Below are 18,315 nucleotides of genomic sequence, written 5' to 3'. Positions count from 1 at the left end.
CCCAGTTTTTATCTTACTTGAGTCAAATCAGATTCTACCCTACTTGCCTAGAAATTGAACACCTAAGCTACATTTGACAACAGCAGTGCTTTTCAGTGATTCGTGTGCATCAAGTACAAACCATTGATTTCCTGGCCTCCTGGAAGTGTTTCTTGTCTGTATGCCAGAGTTTAAAAGGGTCTGCTTTTTTGTGCATAGGTTTCCACATCAAAGATTTAAAAGATATTTGATCCTCAATGAAACAGATCTAGATTAAACCTTTGGAATATTTTTAGCATTTATGAAGTATATAATAAGTTACATGATTTTGTTTGTAACATCATTCTGGGAATTAATTTATAAGGACATATTAATTTAGCATTGTTGTGGTTTATGGAATGCTTTGTTAAAATCAACATTTTTGGGAAAGTCTTTTGAAGATGTACATTTGAAGTCAGTATTGGATGTGTCTCTATGCACTTGCACACATTCACTCAAAATATTGAAGTACAGTAGCTCTGACATTCTCTGCACATGCCAACAAACACAGCTTTTACAGAAGGTTCACAGAAGATGTTCACATAAAATATTCATGATATTCTTGCTAAAAGAAAAACCTCTTTCAGACCTGTAAAGTACTGTTTGACAGAAAATTACTTGCAATCTGATCTACCCTCATATTTGGATATAAACAAGAGCAGGAAAGATTTGCTGAAATGAGTGTACATTTTATGTTTGCCTTTGTTACATCGCAGGACGAGTGGCAATTAATGGAGTGAAAAGATGGCAGATTTCCTAGTGCTTTTTAACCTGCTTATTTCATTTTCCAGCTTCTGAGATCAATTTAGCAGCAGGAAGTTCTGCAGAGCAATTTGGTTGCAGTTGACCCTGGAGGGGCTGTTGCTGAATGAGACTTAGTTACAGCTCTGTTTCCGTAATGACACCTCACCGCAATGAACGACGCCTTCTTAACCTCAAGTTGTGTTGCCAATCAATTTATAGCAATACCCAAGTTACATCAGGAGGCTGGAAACAAAGTTGTCTGAAGAAATGTGTCACCACAGGTTGTCCCCACATCACAGGGCACCTAGCAGTGCTAGAATGATATTTTTAACTTATATAACACATGGGCTGGAACACATCTTTCTTCACGCTGATTAACATCATTATAGTAGCAATCTGAATCTGCTGATAAACCAATTTCTCCTGCCTCCTTCTTTTATAACACAGTTTTCCTTAAAAAGGAAACTCCATAAGCCACTCTGCCTTCTTTTTTAGAGGACTCCTGTGTGTCAGGAATAGTAGCCCAGGAAAGCACACACACCAATTTCAAATGTGCCACCAGCCGACAGTCAGTGGCTCACCACAATGTATGATTCAGGAGGAACAGTGAGCAGCACAACACAGAACATTTGAGGTTGTGAAAGCAGAAAATATGATGGTTAGGGACATAATGTTCTGTTACTTCTCCTCTAGGTACCACAGCAGGGTTTATAATCATCATAAAGAGTGATAGGAAGAGAATGGACTTGCCTGGAGCGGCCTCTTGCACCCTTCCCTGGTTTTTAATCCAGAACAACATGCCCAGAAGAAGCCAATGAGGAGAAGGGCCTTTTTTTCCCCAGTAATCACATTTTTCTGTGCCATTCAGCCACAGAAGTTGTTGCCACCTGTTGTGAGCTGATGTACCAGTCCCACACAAACTCGGTTTTGCCTTCTGCCAAACAAGCAGAGGGCAGCTCTGGTTTACAGGGAGCTGTTCAGGAATCCCCATGACCTATTAAATCTCTCATTGCCTCCTGCTCCTCCAACCCTAAAAGGCAATTGAAAGCATCCAAGAATCTGCTTATTCTGATGTAAATCCCTTTAGTTGCCAGAGACCTGTTGATTTGACATTATTTCCATTTATGTGACAGGCAACCTGGTTTAGTTTTGCAAATGTTTTTTGTTTGCATCTGATTCCTAGACTCACAACCTCCCTCTGTGCTTTTTTGAACTGAATTTATTCCTCTTGTTTTAGACATTAAGAGCATATAAAGAAACTCCTTAAAACATACATTTAAGTAAAGGATTTGTGTGATCTTTTAAGGGATACAATTTTTTAAAAAAACTTGTAACTAAGATATTTTAAATCATTCATTGTGCTATAAATTGTGTCAAATATTTCACAATACTTTTTACCTTTGAGGCTTTGCACATACATGTCATCAGAGAGAGCAGAACAGCCACACAGTCTGACAGCTGAGAAGGCTTTATTTTGTACTGTTGTTTTAAGTAGCTTCTACTAAAATCCACTTTGAAGTAGTAGAAGCTGAGTAGGTCCTGTAAGAAGTAAAGATTTAGGAGTGCTTCTGTCTGAAGCTCGAAAAATGGAGAATGGCAGCACGTTCTGCAAGCAAAAGTAAATCTGTACTGTTGCAAAATCGTGTGGATGAATAATTACTGTCTCTTTACATAAGATCAACAATAGATGAAAGAGAAATTAAGCAGCAAGGAAGAAAGAAAGAATTGCATTATGGATCACAAAAAAAAGCCATGTTGAATCTACATTTACTCTGGAGGAAATCTGGGGTTGTGTCTATCATGACCTTTAGCCCACAACACTGTAAGCAGAATCCAGTTTTTGACAAGGGTATTGGGTTCACTTGGCTTCCATCCACCATTTCTGAGCAAGCAAAGGAGATCTGCAAGGGGAAAGATTTTAAGATGGAGGGAGAGACGATAATTATAACTTGCTGGAGGCCTATTTTCAGTAAATGAAGTGCTTCAAAAGAAACACACTGCTCTGCTGTCTTTTGAGTGCAAACCTTTAGGGAACTAGTGTAAGAAAATGAAGCAAAAATTACTTTTTTAAAACCCAAACTTGTTAATTTGCAAGCTGTAATGCTTTGTCAGGGAAACACCATACTCAACTTTGAACTCCAAGGTTAGTGCCACTAATAGTATCCCCTCCAAGCATTGTAACTGTGAATTACTACTGAAATGATTAGGAAGATAAGAGACTATTATGGGAAGAATCAAATATCTTATCTAGTCACTGTACTAATTGAAAGCAAGCTTGTATGGTAAGAAAACAAATTCTTGCTGAATTCACTATAAACCTGAGGATGTTTCATCCATGTGAACATCTTTAATATACAGAGGTGGGTTATAAACTGGGGATTTTTTTAATAAAAGTTTAATTTCTGTTCATATTTCAGTGGTTTGCTTCCCATGTCAGCATTTGCTTAGGTTTTAGTCTTTTGTATTCACACACTCACACTCCTAACAGGAAAGTGTTCACGTATTGCAAATAAAGGAACTTACTGACATTCACATTGTATGTTAAGATAGCTCAGTCAAAAGATTAAAGAAAATCTCTGGAGCACAACCAGAAAAGAATATAAACAAAGGTCTCCTGGATCCCTATCACATCCCTTGTTCATAAGATACTCTTTCTTCCCTTATCCTACAAAGATAGCAACAGAAAGATGAACAAACACACACAAAAGAAAGAAAGGATGAACTGCATCTCTGCTGGAGGATTAATAACCATACTGCAGGAGTGAAGACTGCTCTGAATGATAGACAGCACAACCACATCCTTCAGATGACTGATCATATGCTTCACACATGGCATTAGTAAGGCAGGATCAAGGCTTCAGGCCTCTTCCCTGGAAAATCCTTGGCAAATAGCTTAAATGGGTGTAAAGCACTGGAGGCACTATCACTGATCAGGAAATGTTGTTTCATTCCAGTTCTGTTACTGGAGTAAAATGTCTTCTCTAAGAGATAATAAGCAGCTTATTGCCTTTCTTGTAGTCTTTCTAGAATCAGAAGTATAGGCAGTATTTTTCTTATATTTTTCTTACTGTGCCCTGAAATAATGTCTTTTTTTTTTTCAGATGTGGTACCGTGAATGAAATCTCAGTGCTCTTTTTATTGGTATTTATAATATAAAATCATACTCTTTGTCCAATAGTATAGGAATTGTAATATAGTTACAGAACGTAGGCTGGTGAAACACTATGAAATTATAATAGCATTTTCTGGTATAGAAAAAGTGCAAAAAGTATTTTTACCATCTGGAAGAACTCTTCAGATTTGGACCTTGATACACCTCTATTTTGTTTCATTGATTCCCTAAAATTTTTGTTTAATGGCCTTGAAATTATTAGATAACTATAAGTTCTATAGTGTTAGGCATAGTTTACTGTTGATTTAATTTGTGCCATTAACATGAAATTGAAGCTTGAAGAAGCCCTTTCCTTTTCACAACCAAGAAAACAGTTTTCTTTTGTTTTTCTGATCCAAGACAGTCAATGTAAAGTAGTCATTGCAGCATTGATATCTCTTCCATCCTCAACTGCCCTTCTCTTATTGAAAGAACTGTTCCCCAACAGGAAGAATGCAAGCTCCCTGCAGGATGTTAAAGCAGGTTTCCTCCTCTGTAAGGTGAACCTAGGAGGGATTAAGGAGTTTTAAAAGAGAAGCAAGGGCTTTGAGTAGAGTTTCGTCAGTATTTTCCCATAACTGCAATTGGCAAGTGACTGAGATAAGAGAGGAGGAAGAGGCAGGGAGAGAGGTGGATTCCCTCCTCTGAAGGGAAACCCCTGCTCAGAAAACAGGTGACAAAGCCCTATATTTTGGTAAGTGTAATCTCTCCTGTACCTTGAAGCAGGCAGAGGTCTCAAGGAAAGAATAACATTTAATTTGCAATTTGTGTAATTGTTGCTAATGACAGAGATATAGAAACAACAAACTGAATTAAACACATGATCCCAAAGGGCATTATTTTACATATTGAGACCCCCGATATTTTACATACTGACACCCACAGCCTTCTCATGAGGATGGTGTCCAAAGGAATGAAGATCACCTATTTTGAAATCAGACAGTTATGGATAATGGAAGTCAGCCTCAGAAAAAGAAATTTTTAGGGAAAAGACACTTAGATCCAGTCATTGTTTAATATACACATTTTCTCTCCTGTATGTATCACATGAAGAAAAAAGGATTCTGAAAAAGAGAAGCCAAAGAAATTTAGAATAAAATCAGCTCACTCTGAATGAAAGAATGCACTTCCATTATTCAATAAAAATTTGAAAAGACCAAGAAGCTTGTGGGACTAAATTAAATGAGGAGCTCACCACATTGTAGATGACTCATTTTAATTGAAGAAATTTATAACAGTGTAGAAGATGTAACAGATGGTGCAAAGAATCCTCTGTACAAAACACAGATCAGTGCTGAGCTCAAGAGCCAGAAACCACCCTTCAGCCTAGGACCAATGGCAAGAAAATGCTGCCCTTAAAGTGATTAAAACCATGCTGCTCTTCTAAGCATTTCTTTTTTTCAAATGGTTTCATTGGGTAATCATATTAGAGTTCTCCTGCAGCTACTGGATTTGAAACAACTAATTAAAAGAACTTCCCATTGATTCATCATAGGGACATTAGAGCAGCCTTTAGGAATGGGAAAATAGGATTTACCTATCTTACAATCTTCTGGTTAAAAAGAGCTTTAACAATAAGTGGATAGAATCTCTAAGGTCTAATTGACTTCTGCTCTGGTGAGCAACAGTTATAAGGAGCTGAAATTTCTCCACAGAAATGAGTGCTCTTTAGTAGCACTTCACAACAAAAGAAATAGAAACTCAGCTAGCTGTGCTTTTAATTACTTGGTTTTATTTGTCTGTTTCTTCCTATAATAAATTTCTGACTGGAATCCTATCTTCCAAAAACAGGATCATCCTTCTGCACATACAGGAAATGGTCAATGGTGATTCTTCTGTGCCTTTTTGTTAAAAACCACACTCGTTTTCTTTCTTTTTTCCTTTTTTTCTTTTTTTTTTTTTTTTACTTTCTACAAAAACAAATACACTTCTCATATTCACAGCTTTATGTTCACATCTCTGCATTTGGATTTTGAGGATTCAGTGCTGGCACAGTGCCACAGGTGTGATGTGAACCTTGCTGTATGGGCTTGTTGGTTTCAAGTGCAGGTCAAGCACAGGTAGTTAAAGGGGAGATCTAAAGTAATTTTGTTCTGTTAATTTCAGACTGAGTTCTTTCCCAGGAAGACAACTGGGATTATTTCATATACTGAAGTTTTGAGAGGATCTTCCAGTGCACCATGACTGTATTTTTGAAATGCACGTCATCAAATGGAAGAATTACTGTGTTGAGCTCAGGCTAAAAACATGCATGAATTGCTGTATAAATTTGGAAGTTAGAACACAAAGAAAAATCCCCATCATGCAGTACATATGAAAAACTTGTAAAGTTGAGACTATAATTTGAAGACATGTTATATCAGCAGTGTATATTTTATAAGCCTAAAAGAGCCAAGAATATAATTTTATCTACAGCTTAACCTGGGTGTTTTCTGTCACCAGTCTTAATAATTTTGCAAGGGTTGTGTTGTCTGAACAATGAGCTCCCAGATGCTGTGGGATGAAGCTGCAGTGTGCTGATGCTCATCACCTCTAAGCAGGCACACAGGGGGTACCAGATGTATCTGACAGGTTGCTATAGCTCCCTCAGACCCACCTGTAAATCACAGCTCAATGCCAGTGAATGACTTAAAATAACAAATAGTAAAACTATTTATGTGAGCAGTGCCTTCCTAGGCCCTTGATCAGTGTTTAGCAATTACAAATCCATGTTTGCTAGCTCCTGCTTTCCTTTTAACAGACCTGACTTTGTATCTTGCTTGGAGAAGTTGATTGTACCCCAGAGAGATATTATGAGAGCTCAACTTCACCCTCAGTTTCAAGAGTAAAAATTTCATTTTGGCTAAGGGAGTAGTTATACCTGCCAAGGGATAACATTTTGGTTCAAATCCTGTGAATGCTTTTTATTTATTAGTTTGTGTTTTATTCTAATCAGTTATTTACATTATGCTGTTTAAGGACTTCCTGAAAACCAGGTTAATCCTTTATTCTGCATGACAGGATTTTTTTTTTCTCTCTGACACCCTTGCATCAGACCTGTGGTTAAAGTGGCAAAGGTGCAGAAGTTTCCTGTGTCAGCTCTTACACTTTGGTAGGGTTTTTTTTTCTGATATTAGGTGTTGAGTTGGGGATTTTTTTCAGATCAGAGAGGACAGAACTATTATCCCACAGAATAGTTACCCAAAGGTAAGACTGGATGGAAGTTAATTTTCTGTCTCAGATAAATGCATTACCACAGAGAAAAATACACATATCTCTATGTAGAGTTTCCCTTTTTTCAAAGACAAACACACGGTTTTGTTTTCTTCAGTGTTTGTTTGCATTCTAGAATTTATTGTTTTCATTTCTTAAACCTCCTGAAATGTTTACAGGAAAGAACACTAAGGCATGAAATTTTGTGACTAGAATAAGATTCTGTTTTCATTTTCGTAGGGAGATTGTTTTGTTCAAAAGATAAAACCAGAAGTCATAAAAAATGTGTTATATTTAGGAGACAACTCCATGGAAACTTAGAAAAAGTTAAGTAAGATTCAGAAGATAGATGAATGGGGGAGGGTGTGTAATAAACTAATATATTTTAGTGGAAAGACAAACAATGAAATCTGTGAACTACTTTTGGTAGCTGGATTGTTGATCTTAGTTGTGTTCTGTTGAATAATATGACTGCGTTTGCTGTAACATTTGGGAAAGCTGCACATCAATTCTATTAAAACCATCTAAGAGTCTGGAGAATATTTTTAGATACTTTATTATTAGATTAATAAAACAAGCAAAGATTATTTTCTATAACACAATCTTTGCACCATTTGAAATCATTGCATAGATAACCATGCACCTTTATTGTATTTGTGGGGTGCACTGATGAAGGAAGGGAAGATGAATCTGACTCCATGTTCTCAGAAGGCTAATTTATTATTTTATGATCTATATTATATTGAAGAATACTAAACTAAACTATACTAAAGAATACAGAAAGGATACTTACAGAATGCTAAAAAGATAATAAAGAAAACTCGCGGCTCTCTTAAGAGTCCCGACACAGCTTGGCAATGATTGGCCAATGAGTGAAAACAACTTACACCAGAATCCAATGAAACAATCACCTGCTGGTAAACAATCTCCAAACACATTCCAGAGGAGCAAAACACAGGAGAAGAAAATGAGATGAGAATTGTTTTCCTTTTTCTTGGAGGCTTCTCAGCTTCCCAGGAGAAAAACTGTGGGCGAAGGGATTTTTCAGAAAATGTTAATGCCACACACCTTCTTTTCCAAAAAGGCAAAAAAAAATTGGTTCTTAAATTTGGTTAGCCCCAGAGTGAGATAATTTGGCTCCTGGGTGCATCCACGCATGTTTGGCCCCTTCCAGAAGCTGCTTTTTTCCCCCAGTTTGGCCATGCCCCAACCCCTTCCAGGGGCTCCTGAAGGAGCTGAGTCTTGATGCACAGAGACACCTCACAAAGGGCTTGCCAGAAAAGGGATTCATTGCATCTGTTTTGAGCTGTGTCACTTTATTGTACCCCAGAGAGTAAACTGAATGTGCATCCTAAACACTTGAATCATAACATTTAATGAAGATTAACCTGCATGTAGAATTCGCTGCCTCTGCAACGTGATCTGCTCTGGACACTGTGTCCCTGGAGCCAGCAGTGCTGCCTGGTTGGGGCAGGGTAGGGCCCAGCCCAGGCATTATTTCTGTATTTTTGCACAGAGCCATTTTCCAGAAGCTGCTCTGCACTTCAGCAGAGGAGTTACCAGCATGTACTTGAGACATTAATTCCAGGTTATATGGTTTCCCTGAGAATTGCCATCTGTCATGCTTTTCTGTCTGGAGGTCACTCCAAGTTGCCTCGGGTTGGTATCCTCAGACAGGAGTTTGGAAGGATAAACCGTGTGCTTCGTCTTTAACCCTTAGTTATCCTTTTCCCTTTCAGCACCCACCTTGATAGGTATGGTAAGGAAGGACTGGGCTTCCCAAAACAGCATTGCCCTCTCCTGGCAAGAGCCGGACTTTCCCCATGGAGCAATTCTGGACTACGAGATCAAGTACTATGAGAAAGTAGGTCTCACTTACAGCATCACCCCCACTCAGATCCTAAAGAGCAATGTGTTTTGTATTCTTAATAGTATTTTTTAAATCTTTTCACTTGACCCAACCTGCAATGCTGTGTGTGTATGCCAGACATTTTATTTTGTGCTGAGTTTTTATTGTTTTGCTTCTAACTTGTTAATGACCGTCTTGTTTCACACTAGAATTGACAAGAGCAGTAAGCAGATTGTACATTTACTTCTCTCATAGTAACTACATTTAAAAACATGGATTAACTGATCACATGCTTCAATATATTTTTATTTATAGACTGCAAAAACTTCACATTACAGTGATACTGACACAACAGAATTAAAGTGAATGGGAACATGATTTCATTTTGAGGCAAAAGATGTATTTATTTATTTATTATTGCTAAATAAAGCAATAATATATGCTTAAAGGATAAGTGCACCAGCATTGTTTAGAGGGTTACAAAAGCTTACAAGAGAAACTGTTGGATTTCTAGTGCTCTGTCAAAATTAGGCAATTTCACACAGAAGAGAGCTACAACATGCACTACAAGTAAAGGTAAAAGGTGCACACACAGCATGTATTGGAAAAGCATAATTTGAAGCCTCCTTCTCCATGAGCACAAAACATATTTGGTCATTTCCAGTTGCTACAGGACCTGGTACCAGTAAAAAATTCTGTGTTGACCAGTGCCTTCAATCCTGAAGACACAGACAGGAAATTTTTGGTGTCTGTACCTTAAACAGTTCCTTGCTAAATCAGTTCTTGTGTTTTCCTGCCCCCATCTGAAGTCACAGTGGAACTGATGTGTATGAAGATCACAAAGAACAGAACAAACCAACTCATGGAAGAAAGTATTAGGGATATAAGGCTCTGTAAATATCTGAGAATTTTATTCCTTGACTGCACTTCTCTATTGAGATTGTGCAGCTTTAATGATGCAGAAGAACGTGTAAACTGGGAAAAAAACCCAAACAATTTAAATAGGACAGCTAGAAGGAGACAGATTGCTTAGAATATTTGGTAAGCCAAAGCAAGAACGCTATTTTCCCACTCTAATGGAAGCCCTTCAGGTTCGGATCTGTTATCATAGCAAGCCCCATTATAAATTGAACTTCTTTTCTGCCTTGATATTAAAGAGGTGAATTAAACACAACAAATTGTGAGATTTTATTCAGTCGAATAGGAACAGTTCCAACAGTTCTGTAGCCATTGGTATGGATGTTAAATTATAAATTTTAGATATGTATTTAATAAAATCCTTTCTCAATGGATTATGTGCCAAGACCAGTCAGTGCTGAATGACAAGGCAAATAATTTTTCTTGGAGGTCTACTTACTCCTTAGCCTTGACCATTGTGCAGCAAGACTACATGCACAGGCTTTAAGACCCTTTGCTAGACACAGTTTAAACCACTCTTATCTGTTTTTATGAGAAAAAAGAGAACCATTTTCTGTGTCCACATTTTAAAATATATAAGGAGCATCTTCTCTCTATAAACTCTCTCCTCTGAGGTCAGGAGAGATAAAATGCCCTGCTGGCACCTTCCAGTGCTGTGGCCCAGGTGTAATTTGCAAGACCACTCTTGGAGACCAGGTTCTGGATCAGAGAGATGAATAATCCAGTACTGCAAGTCAGTCTGCTTATTTACGGCATTAAATTGGAAAATGTTATTTCACGGCACTTTAATATTTAAATCTTGCTTTAATCATATTTAAATCAAGAAGCATACATTACACAACTGGCTAAGTGTAGTAGCCAAATGCAAATGAAATTTTATATTGAAAAAGAAAAAGGGATGGTTCCTACCTCAAAGCCAGAAAATATTAATATGCGTAATTAATTTTATGTTTCAATTCATTTTTTCTTCTTCACTGTAGAGCTCTGTATATTGAAAAGCACAGTTTGTGTTATGACAAGGCTAGATGTAACCAGTGACACTCTGATCTCTCAGCCTTCCCAGGAACTCTGAAACAGGGGAATATCAGCATTCCTGTTCTCAGCAGAAGTGACAAAATAGGGATGTTGTTGCATGCTCACAGAAAAAATGATAAGAGTGAAATAATTTTCTACTGGATCTAGTATGAATTTATCACAAAGACATCCCTCTAACAGAGAGTAAAAAATGCAGGTAAAGTTGAAGAATGTGTTACATTTGAAAAGGTCAGAAATTTTATTAATGTCTTAGGGAGTCAAGAAAAAGGCAGAAAACAGTAGTCTCAGCTACTAATAAACACACTAGGTAGAAAAATGGAACAACTTTTGCAGTCCATCTTTATCCCTTTCTGGCTGTCGTTTGCATTTAATAAAGAAAAGTTTTGTTCTGATAAACAATATAAGAAATGAAATGTCTTCATCAAATACAACCACTCAGTCCCTCAAATTCAGCTGATTATATCAGTTTCTTAACTTCTTGAAGCTCTGTAGATTTATGCAATATTCTAAACTTTTACAATTATTACTGCTATTTCTTTTAAGTTTCCTTGTTGACATTTGAAAAATTGTGAGGACATCATTGGTGAGCACATTATGGGAGCAGCCTGCTTTTAATGATCACCAGTAGGAATTCTGTGGCTCACAAATGGAAGTTGTATCTTGTCACGGGCTCCCAGAGTTTCCTGGAAGATATGTAAACTTCAGAAATCAAATAGCTGCCCAATAAACTGTAAGCACTCCACAAAATGGGGTAGTTTCCAACAATTTCATAAGAAAGACAAATTAATGATGATGAGCATGGAATATAAAGATGCATCTATCCATTCATTTCCAGAAGCAGCACAAGGAGGCTACATTCTGCCAATTATGCAAGAAACTTGAATTTATACTCTTGTAAAATACAAATTACTCAGAGAATTATCAGAAGATCAAGTCCTCTCTGTGAAAAATGTTCTTCTGATAAAGACTACCAAGTTAAAAAGAAATAAAGTAGAGAAGCAGAGTTACCCAGAGGTCTCAGTAAGTTACAAATAGGGAATCATACATAAACTTCAAAGTACAATAAAGCAGTTCAATAATTTTACTGCTTTAAAGTACCTTTTCCTATATGACCTTCATTTCTCCAGGGAATTGCTGTAAAACATTCAGAACTTCAGAAAATATTGTCTCTAAAAATGAAAATCTTGGGCCAATAACAAAATTTCATTGTGAACCAGTTGTACAGATTTGTAGTTTCTTATTTAGGAGTGCACTGGTACATTTTTATGTGGTTGTCTGACAAGAGGTCATTTTTTTCTGCAGCCTTTCAGCCAAAAATGCAGTGAACAAAATCTGACCTAGGACATAATTAGAGAGCTGATTTGTCCTGGGAGAACAAAAATTCCTTGACTTTCAGTCCAAGTTTCTCCAAGTTCTGTCACGGCAAAGAGAAAGGGTTTTCAACTTTTTGTGAATAGTTGTGTGATATAACCAGGGGGAGAACATCATGATCCTGAAATAATTGCTTTGTTGAGGCTTGGTAGGTGAAATACCTGATTTCAGGTAGATTATGAATCATTCTGAAATCTGTGCCTTGCATAATAAGTCAGTTTTTACAGCAACACACAGAAGATCAGCTCAATGTTTGCCCTTGGAGACCTAAGACATGCTCATAGAAGCATTTCTTCATAGACCTTCTTTGGGGCCTTGAGATACTACACATTACAAATTATCTCTGTTGGTACAGGGTGTCTGCCCTATTCTGTACTCTGTCCATTATATTCTATGATCCCTTGATGTCATCCACAAACACTGTTTCTAAAAGAAAAAGCTCTCATGTGCCATAATGTCTTTCCCTTTAAAAATCAAACTTGTTAATATAATCTCATTGCCACTGCTAATTGCAATTAATTTTTCTTTTATACTTTAAACTGTAACTCAGACACTGACCAAAGCTTGCACTATTTGCAAGATTCTAGGGCATCATAATCTCTTTACCTCTCATTAAAAGGGTTTCATGTTTGATGCAGATGAAGGAGTGGGGCCTTGTTAGAGCCTTGTAATGACAATTCCTCCTTCTGCAGGAATTCCCTCATGGGAAAGGGAACACTGCACACAGTGGATATAAACCTCACCAGCTGCACTCCAGCTTGTGCAGCTGAACTGGAAAACAGTTATTCCTCCCCTTTCCATCCAAACCCAGAAAGTTAATCATCAAAAATTAATGCTTCCTAAGACCTGTATTAGGCATACCAAGCTGTGCACGTATCAGCAACTGTATTAAGTTGTTATTTGTTCTCCCACGTGGCCCAAGCACAGCAGCTGGATTACATTTCCTGTTACACACCAGATAACATATAATTAGCTAAGGAAGCCTGTCTGTAGAGAAGGGATTTTAATGGAATGTACCCAAGCAGTAACCTGAGGCATTGCAGTGAAATGTCTAAATAGAGAAAGCAGAGAATATCTTTAGAATCAGGATTTGGAGGAGAGGACTGATATTTCTTTGCTTTCCCATCTTTTGATGAAATTTAAAACCAAATCCCTTTGCCAAAGTACTTCATTTTGTTGGGAGATTCAATTTGCAGCTCACAGGCAATTTTCACATAAAAAAATTAACCCACTTCCCTAAGACAGTGAGTGGACAGGATATGTAGGACATCAGATATTACTTCTCCTTCATCCTAGTATTATTTAGAATGGAATTAATAAATAGAAGTGAGAAAATAACTGAGCAGTAGAGGCAAGGGGGAAATTAGTTTTCCAATGAGATTTGCAAAGAGATGAAGAGCTGATGAGGCAGAGAGATGATAAAGTACCAGATTTAAAGAATTAGAAAGCAGCATGACCTTGTTAATTTTTGTATCAGTCTACAGCTGTCTTCACTTAACTTATATAAGAAATGATGTGCAGTCTTAAAATCTAATATTAAACCAAAGACTGCTATTTCTTTGAGTAATCATTAATATGAATTAAAATGAGACATCCTGAATTTGAGTGACAGACTTTTAGGTAAATTACATGATAGGAATAATGAGAAAATTTAAGACGCTCAGTGCATAATGTTTTGAATGACAGAATTATTTTTATAAGAATTAATATGGAAAATTATAAACACCATGAGACTCATCCTTGTTTAGAGGGCACCAGATGTTCCTCTGTGTCTTCTCCAGCCAAGGAGATATTGCATTATGATCTCACATTAATTAACCTGACCCTGCTTGAGTATGGGCTGGAATCAGCCTCAGTGAACAGGAGCCAAACATGTTCTCAGTAGATAAAATAAGGACATTTCTCATAAGAAGCCACCTCATGTAGATCACATTCAGTCCTCAGAATTTCTGGGTGGAATTTTGAAATGTGCAGTAAAATCAGCCATTTCTCTTGTAAATTTCTCTACCTTTCTGTGAGGTCTGCATGGCATGTGTGAAGTTCATTGACCCTCAACCTCCCTAGTACTTAAACAGCCAAACCTCTCCATTCAGACACGGCTGTTACAACTCCCCTGTTTCCTTTAAGCACCAGCTGTTACTTTTTTGGTTCAGATTTTTCCTTTATGGTAGATTTTTATATCCTGAAGAATAATGTATGCAGCAGCTCCCAGTGGCATGAGGCTGAAGGGAGCCTGGGGGCTGTGTGACATTGTCCATGGCCAGAGGGGTTTGTTTGGTACTGGTGTGGCTGGGTTCTTGGCATGTGCTGGTTCTTTCTTCTGGGCATGTTTCTTCATTGTTGCTATCCCTGTTGCTAAATTTTAAAGTCAATATCAGTGATGGGATTGGGGAACAGGTACAGAGTGACAACAACAGGGATAAGCAGCTGGAGCACTTCAGGTATCTGGCCATTTATTGAGTATAAACAGTATAAAAAGCTGCTTGCTTCAAAGAATAACTGGGGAATTCTTAACTTCATGCTAATAATTTTTTTAATGGACAGTTTTCTTATATTTTTCAAATTATTCAAATCATTTAAGGCATAAGTAGCAATCTACTGCCTGCAAGTAAAATGTTTCTGATATGACTGGAATCAAGAAACATAGGACTCATGCAATAATACATTTTCATTACATTTTGAACAATTCTCATCAAAACAAGAGTGCTTAGTATTTGGGGTGTACAAGAGCTTTTGGACAGTAGTTTTAGGCAGCACTTAGTGTTTGTTCATAGCATGTCACAGGGAGGCACCAGGGCTCTGAGCAGCACCTCAGGCATTCTCAGCCCTTTGTAGCTCCTGGGCAACGAACCATGTCTGCTGAATGTTTTTAAAAAATAATCACTACAAATGTGCTTTGGGATATAATCATTAAAATGAAATCTCCTAGCTTATTTTAGCATAGTAAGTGGTGTTAAACAAGCTTCTCAGTTTTTCTGTTCTGCTGTTATTAACCCAGTTTCCCAAGGGAAAATATGTAAAAGCCTCAGATTCTAAAAAGAGAAAAAAAAAATAGGTTTTAGAACTGTTGAAAATGAGAGTGACTAATTACCAGACTCTCTGACCAGATATAATTTTTGCCTTGCAGGAAAGAACCTAAGGACCTTGCAGCAGCCATTATTAATGACACTAATATAATTACTATATAGGAGAAAAAGAAATCTGGCATCTAAATATCAATTACATGCAGCAAAGGGTTTATCAAAGAAGTTCTAAGCTAGACCTCTATTAGATGCCTGGTTTGGCTTGTCTACTAATCATTGTTGTCAATTATTTAGAAACAGCTTCTGAACGTTTGTATTTAATAATAAAGTAGCCTGTAGAGGTATTGCTGTTGTTCCTGCTGAACCAGAAATTCTCAATGAGAAGTATAATGCTGTTTAAGCAAGCCTGGAAGATTTGATATTAAAAAAAACCCCATACTTAACTCTCTGCTGATCTTTTGTTCTTGCCTGCAGCCAATACCATTTTCTCCAAGGCAAATTACATGTACAGTGCTTATTCCAGTAACTGCTAGAAGAGCTAGCTGCACAAATGCAGAAAAACTGTATTAATGGTTTTGTATAAGTGGTTTTCAAATGCTTTCAAGGGCATAGGAATAAGCATAGGAGGTATGCAAACTATTACAAAACAACAAACACATCTAGTTCCATACCTCAAACAAAGCTAAGAAAGCTAAATTTATTGATAACAAAGATTGGTTGCTAATAAAATGATTTATTAATTGGTTTTTTCTATCCTTTAAAGCCTTTGAACCTCAGGAAAAATAGTTTTCAGAATTTTGCACTGACACAGCAAGATTAATAATAATAATAATAATAATAATAATAATAATAATAATGTTAACTTCAGGAATAAGTGTTAATCTTAAGTATGTGTTTAGGTGGGGTCAAAAAATCAGAAGCAGCTGTTTTATAGAGCAGAAAGTTTCAGCTAAGGAAACATTTAAATGATTTTGATGAGCATGCTGTAAAAAAGAAATTTTTCTCATCAGAGATAATGTATCAGTTGCACAAAAGGAAGTGGTAAGGAGCAGAACATGTTTAATTCTGAGTTAACAAAATAGAGAATGTACTCCCAAAGCATTTTATCTTGTTTGTTTCTGTTATTATCAACTGCCTGATAAAGGTGCTGACGCGTGTTCACCTTTGAGTTTAGGTGCAGTTTTAGTTGCATATGATAATAGAGTTGGAGTTCCCTCACATACCTTAAAACCCATTCAGAAGTCAAACTTTGGGTTTGAAAGTTTCACAGATTTTTACCAAAAAAATGGCAAGTTTTGTGAACAGTGACCTAAATATAATAAGCATACCTGCCAAAAGATGGTCATCTAAATGAAAGTGCTTTCCTTATTTATAAATTAAATACAATGTCTACGTTTCCACATCTCTGAAATGAGTCAGAATGTTTCCTTTATACTCTCTTAAAATACAAAGTAGCTTTAAAATTCAAAAAACCATCTGTGAGCCCAAACTGTTTTAAAAACTAAAGCTAGCACAGTGATTTTTGTAATACATGGATGACTTGTTGTTCATAAATTGTTGATTTGCAGCCATAAAGGTGGATTCACAGATTAAATCAAGATACATACCTTGAGACATGAGTTTATATCTTTGTCTAAATGAAGGAATGTTCAGATATTGTTTAATTTACAGTTTCTTCCTGCAATATTCAATGCATTCAAGAGATACCTAGAGAGGTAGAAAAGTGTGCATCATTTAGGAGAGTAAAACCAAAAACCAAAAAAAGTTCCTTTTTTTTCTCTCTGTTTTTTTCTAAGACTGCATTTCAGTTGTACTTTAAGCACAGAAAAGGACAGGATATTAGTTTTCCTCTTTGAATGGTCTCCTTTTCACATTAAATGAAGCCACTGATTGTGTAATATTAGCAACCTCTTTTTTATTAAGTAGCACTGTCCCCAAAGCAGCCATTCTGGGAGAAGGGACAAATATCCAAAGGGAAAGAGGAAGCCCCTTTAGGGAGAGCCCTTCCATCTTAATGCACTAAACCACTACTTTCCTGTTTAATATCAGTATAATCACTTTACTATGTATTAAACAAAAGCTATGGATTTGACTTGTGGATGTGGTTGTTGGAATCAAAATGAACATTAGAGGAGCTTTTAATTTAAATTAATAATTTCATCAGCCAACTTGAATTCATAAAAATTGTACCACATTCAGTAACTCCCATGTACTTTTGTTAGGTTAGGTTTGTACCTGAACAAACCCACAAATGTTTATTTGACTGATTGAAACAAGCAAAAATCTTACAGGTCTCTCTTTTTCTTTTGAATTTTTTAATTTGTTTGCATTAATAGTTTCAAAGTGCCCTTTCTTGATGTGCTTGTTGGGATGGCTGAGTTAACAACCTATTATTATGTACTCCTTACCGAGCTGTTAATAGCTTTAGAGTCTTTTGCAGGAATTCACCTGCTGCTCATAAACACATTTATATTGCTCTAGGAATTTCACCAGGTTGATGCATCTTGTATTTGCAATGACCTTGTACAAACTACCTGGTTTTCATGTACATACAAGTATTCATATTATATTAACAAAAGTCTTTAGTGGCTGGAGCAGCTCTTTTTAAAAAGGTATTGACATCCATCTGTGAATTTTGTTAACATTTATTCAGACTTTTTCTTGTTGTTTTTACCACCACCAGAAATTATATTTCTGCTCAAGTTAGCTACATCAGAAATGGGCACTTCCCAAAAAAAAAATGAGCAAAAACTTGCTGTGTCAGTTTTGAAAGTGCAAAATCAGCTTTTTGATTTACTTGCTGGTTTGTTTACTTTGCCCTTGAAATTCATGTTCAATTAATTGGAAAAAAAGATTGCTGTTTTTGCTTTATACCCCATTAACTCACCGAGGTGTTTGAAGAAAACATAAACTTAAGAAATATGCTGTATTTATTGTTGATGTATTGCCAAGTTCTGCACTACAGTCATGACACCGGAGGTGAATTCAGCCCTTCTGAGTTAGCATTACAAGAC

General features: G+C 36.7%; 1 protein-coding gene across 6 annotated transcripts in view; it reads left to right on the top strand.

Annotated features, from left to right (window-relative positions):
• Positions 1 to 18,315, top strand: part of EPHA6 (EPH receptor A6) — a 374,179-nt gene that overhangs the window by 238,993 nt on the left and 116,871 nt on the right. For 5 of the 6 annotated variants that reach the window (XM_071433800.1, XM_071433802.1, XM_071433798.1 and 2 more), the window contains one exon: positions 8,845 to 8,969. The exons of the other annotated variant lie outside the window; for it this stretch is intronic. In XM_071433800.1, coding sequence (XP_071289901.1) covers positions 8,845 to 8,969 — 125 coding nt within the window. The remainder of the gene's footprint in view (positions 1 to 8,844; positions 8,970 to 18,315) is intronic. 6 annotated transcript variants of the gene reach the window in all.

Source organism: Agelaius tricolor, unplaced genomic scaffold (assembly GCF_023055355.1).
Source record: "Agelaius tricolor isolate 1412-34295 unplaced genomic scaffold, bAgeTri1.0.p SCAF_9, whole genome shotgun sequence".
Lineage (NCBI taxonomy): Eukaryota > Metazoa > Chordata > Aves > Passeriformes > Icteridae > Agelaius > Agelaius tricolor.
This window is presented reverse-complemented; position numbering and strand designations above follow the sequence as displayed.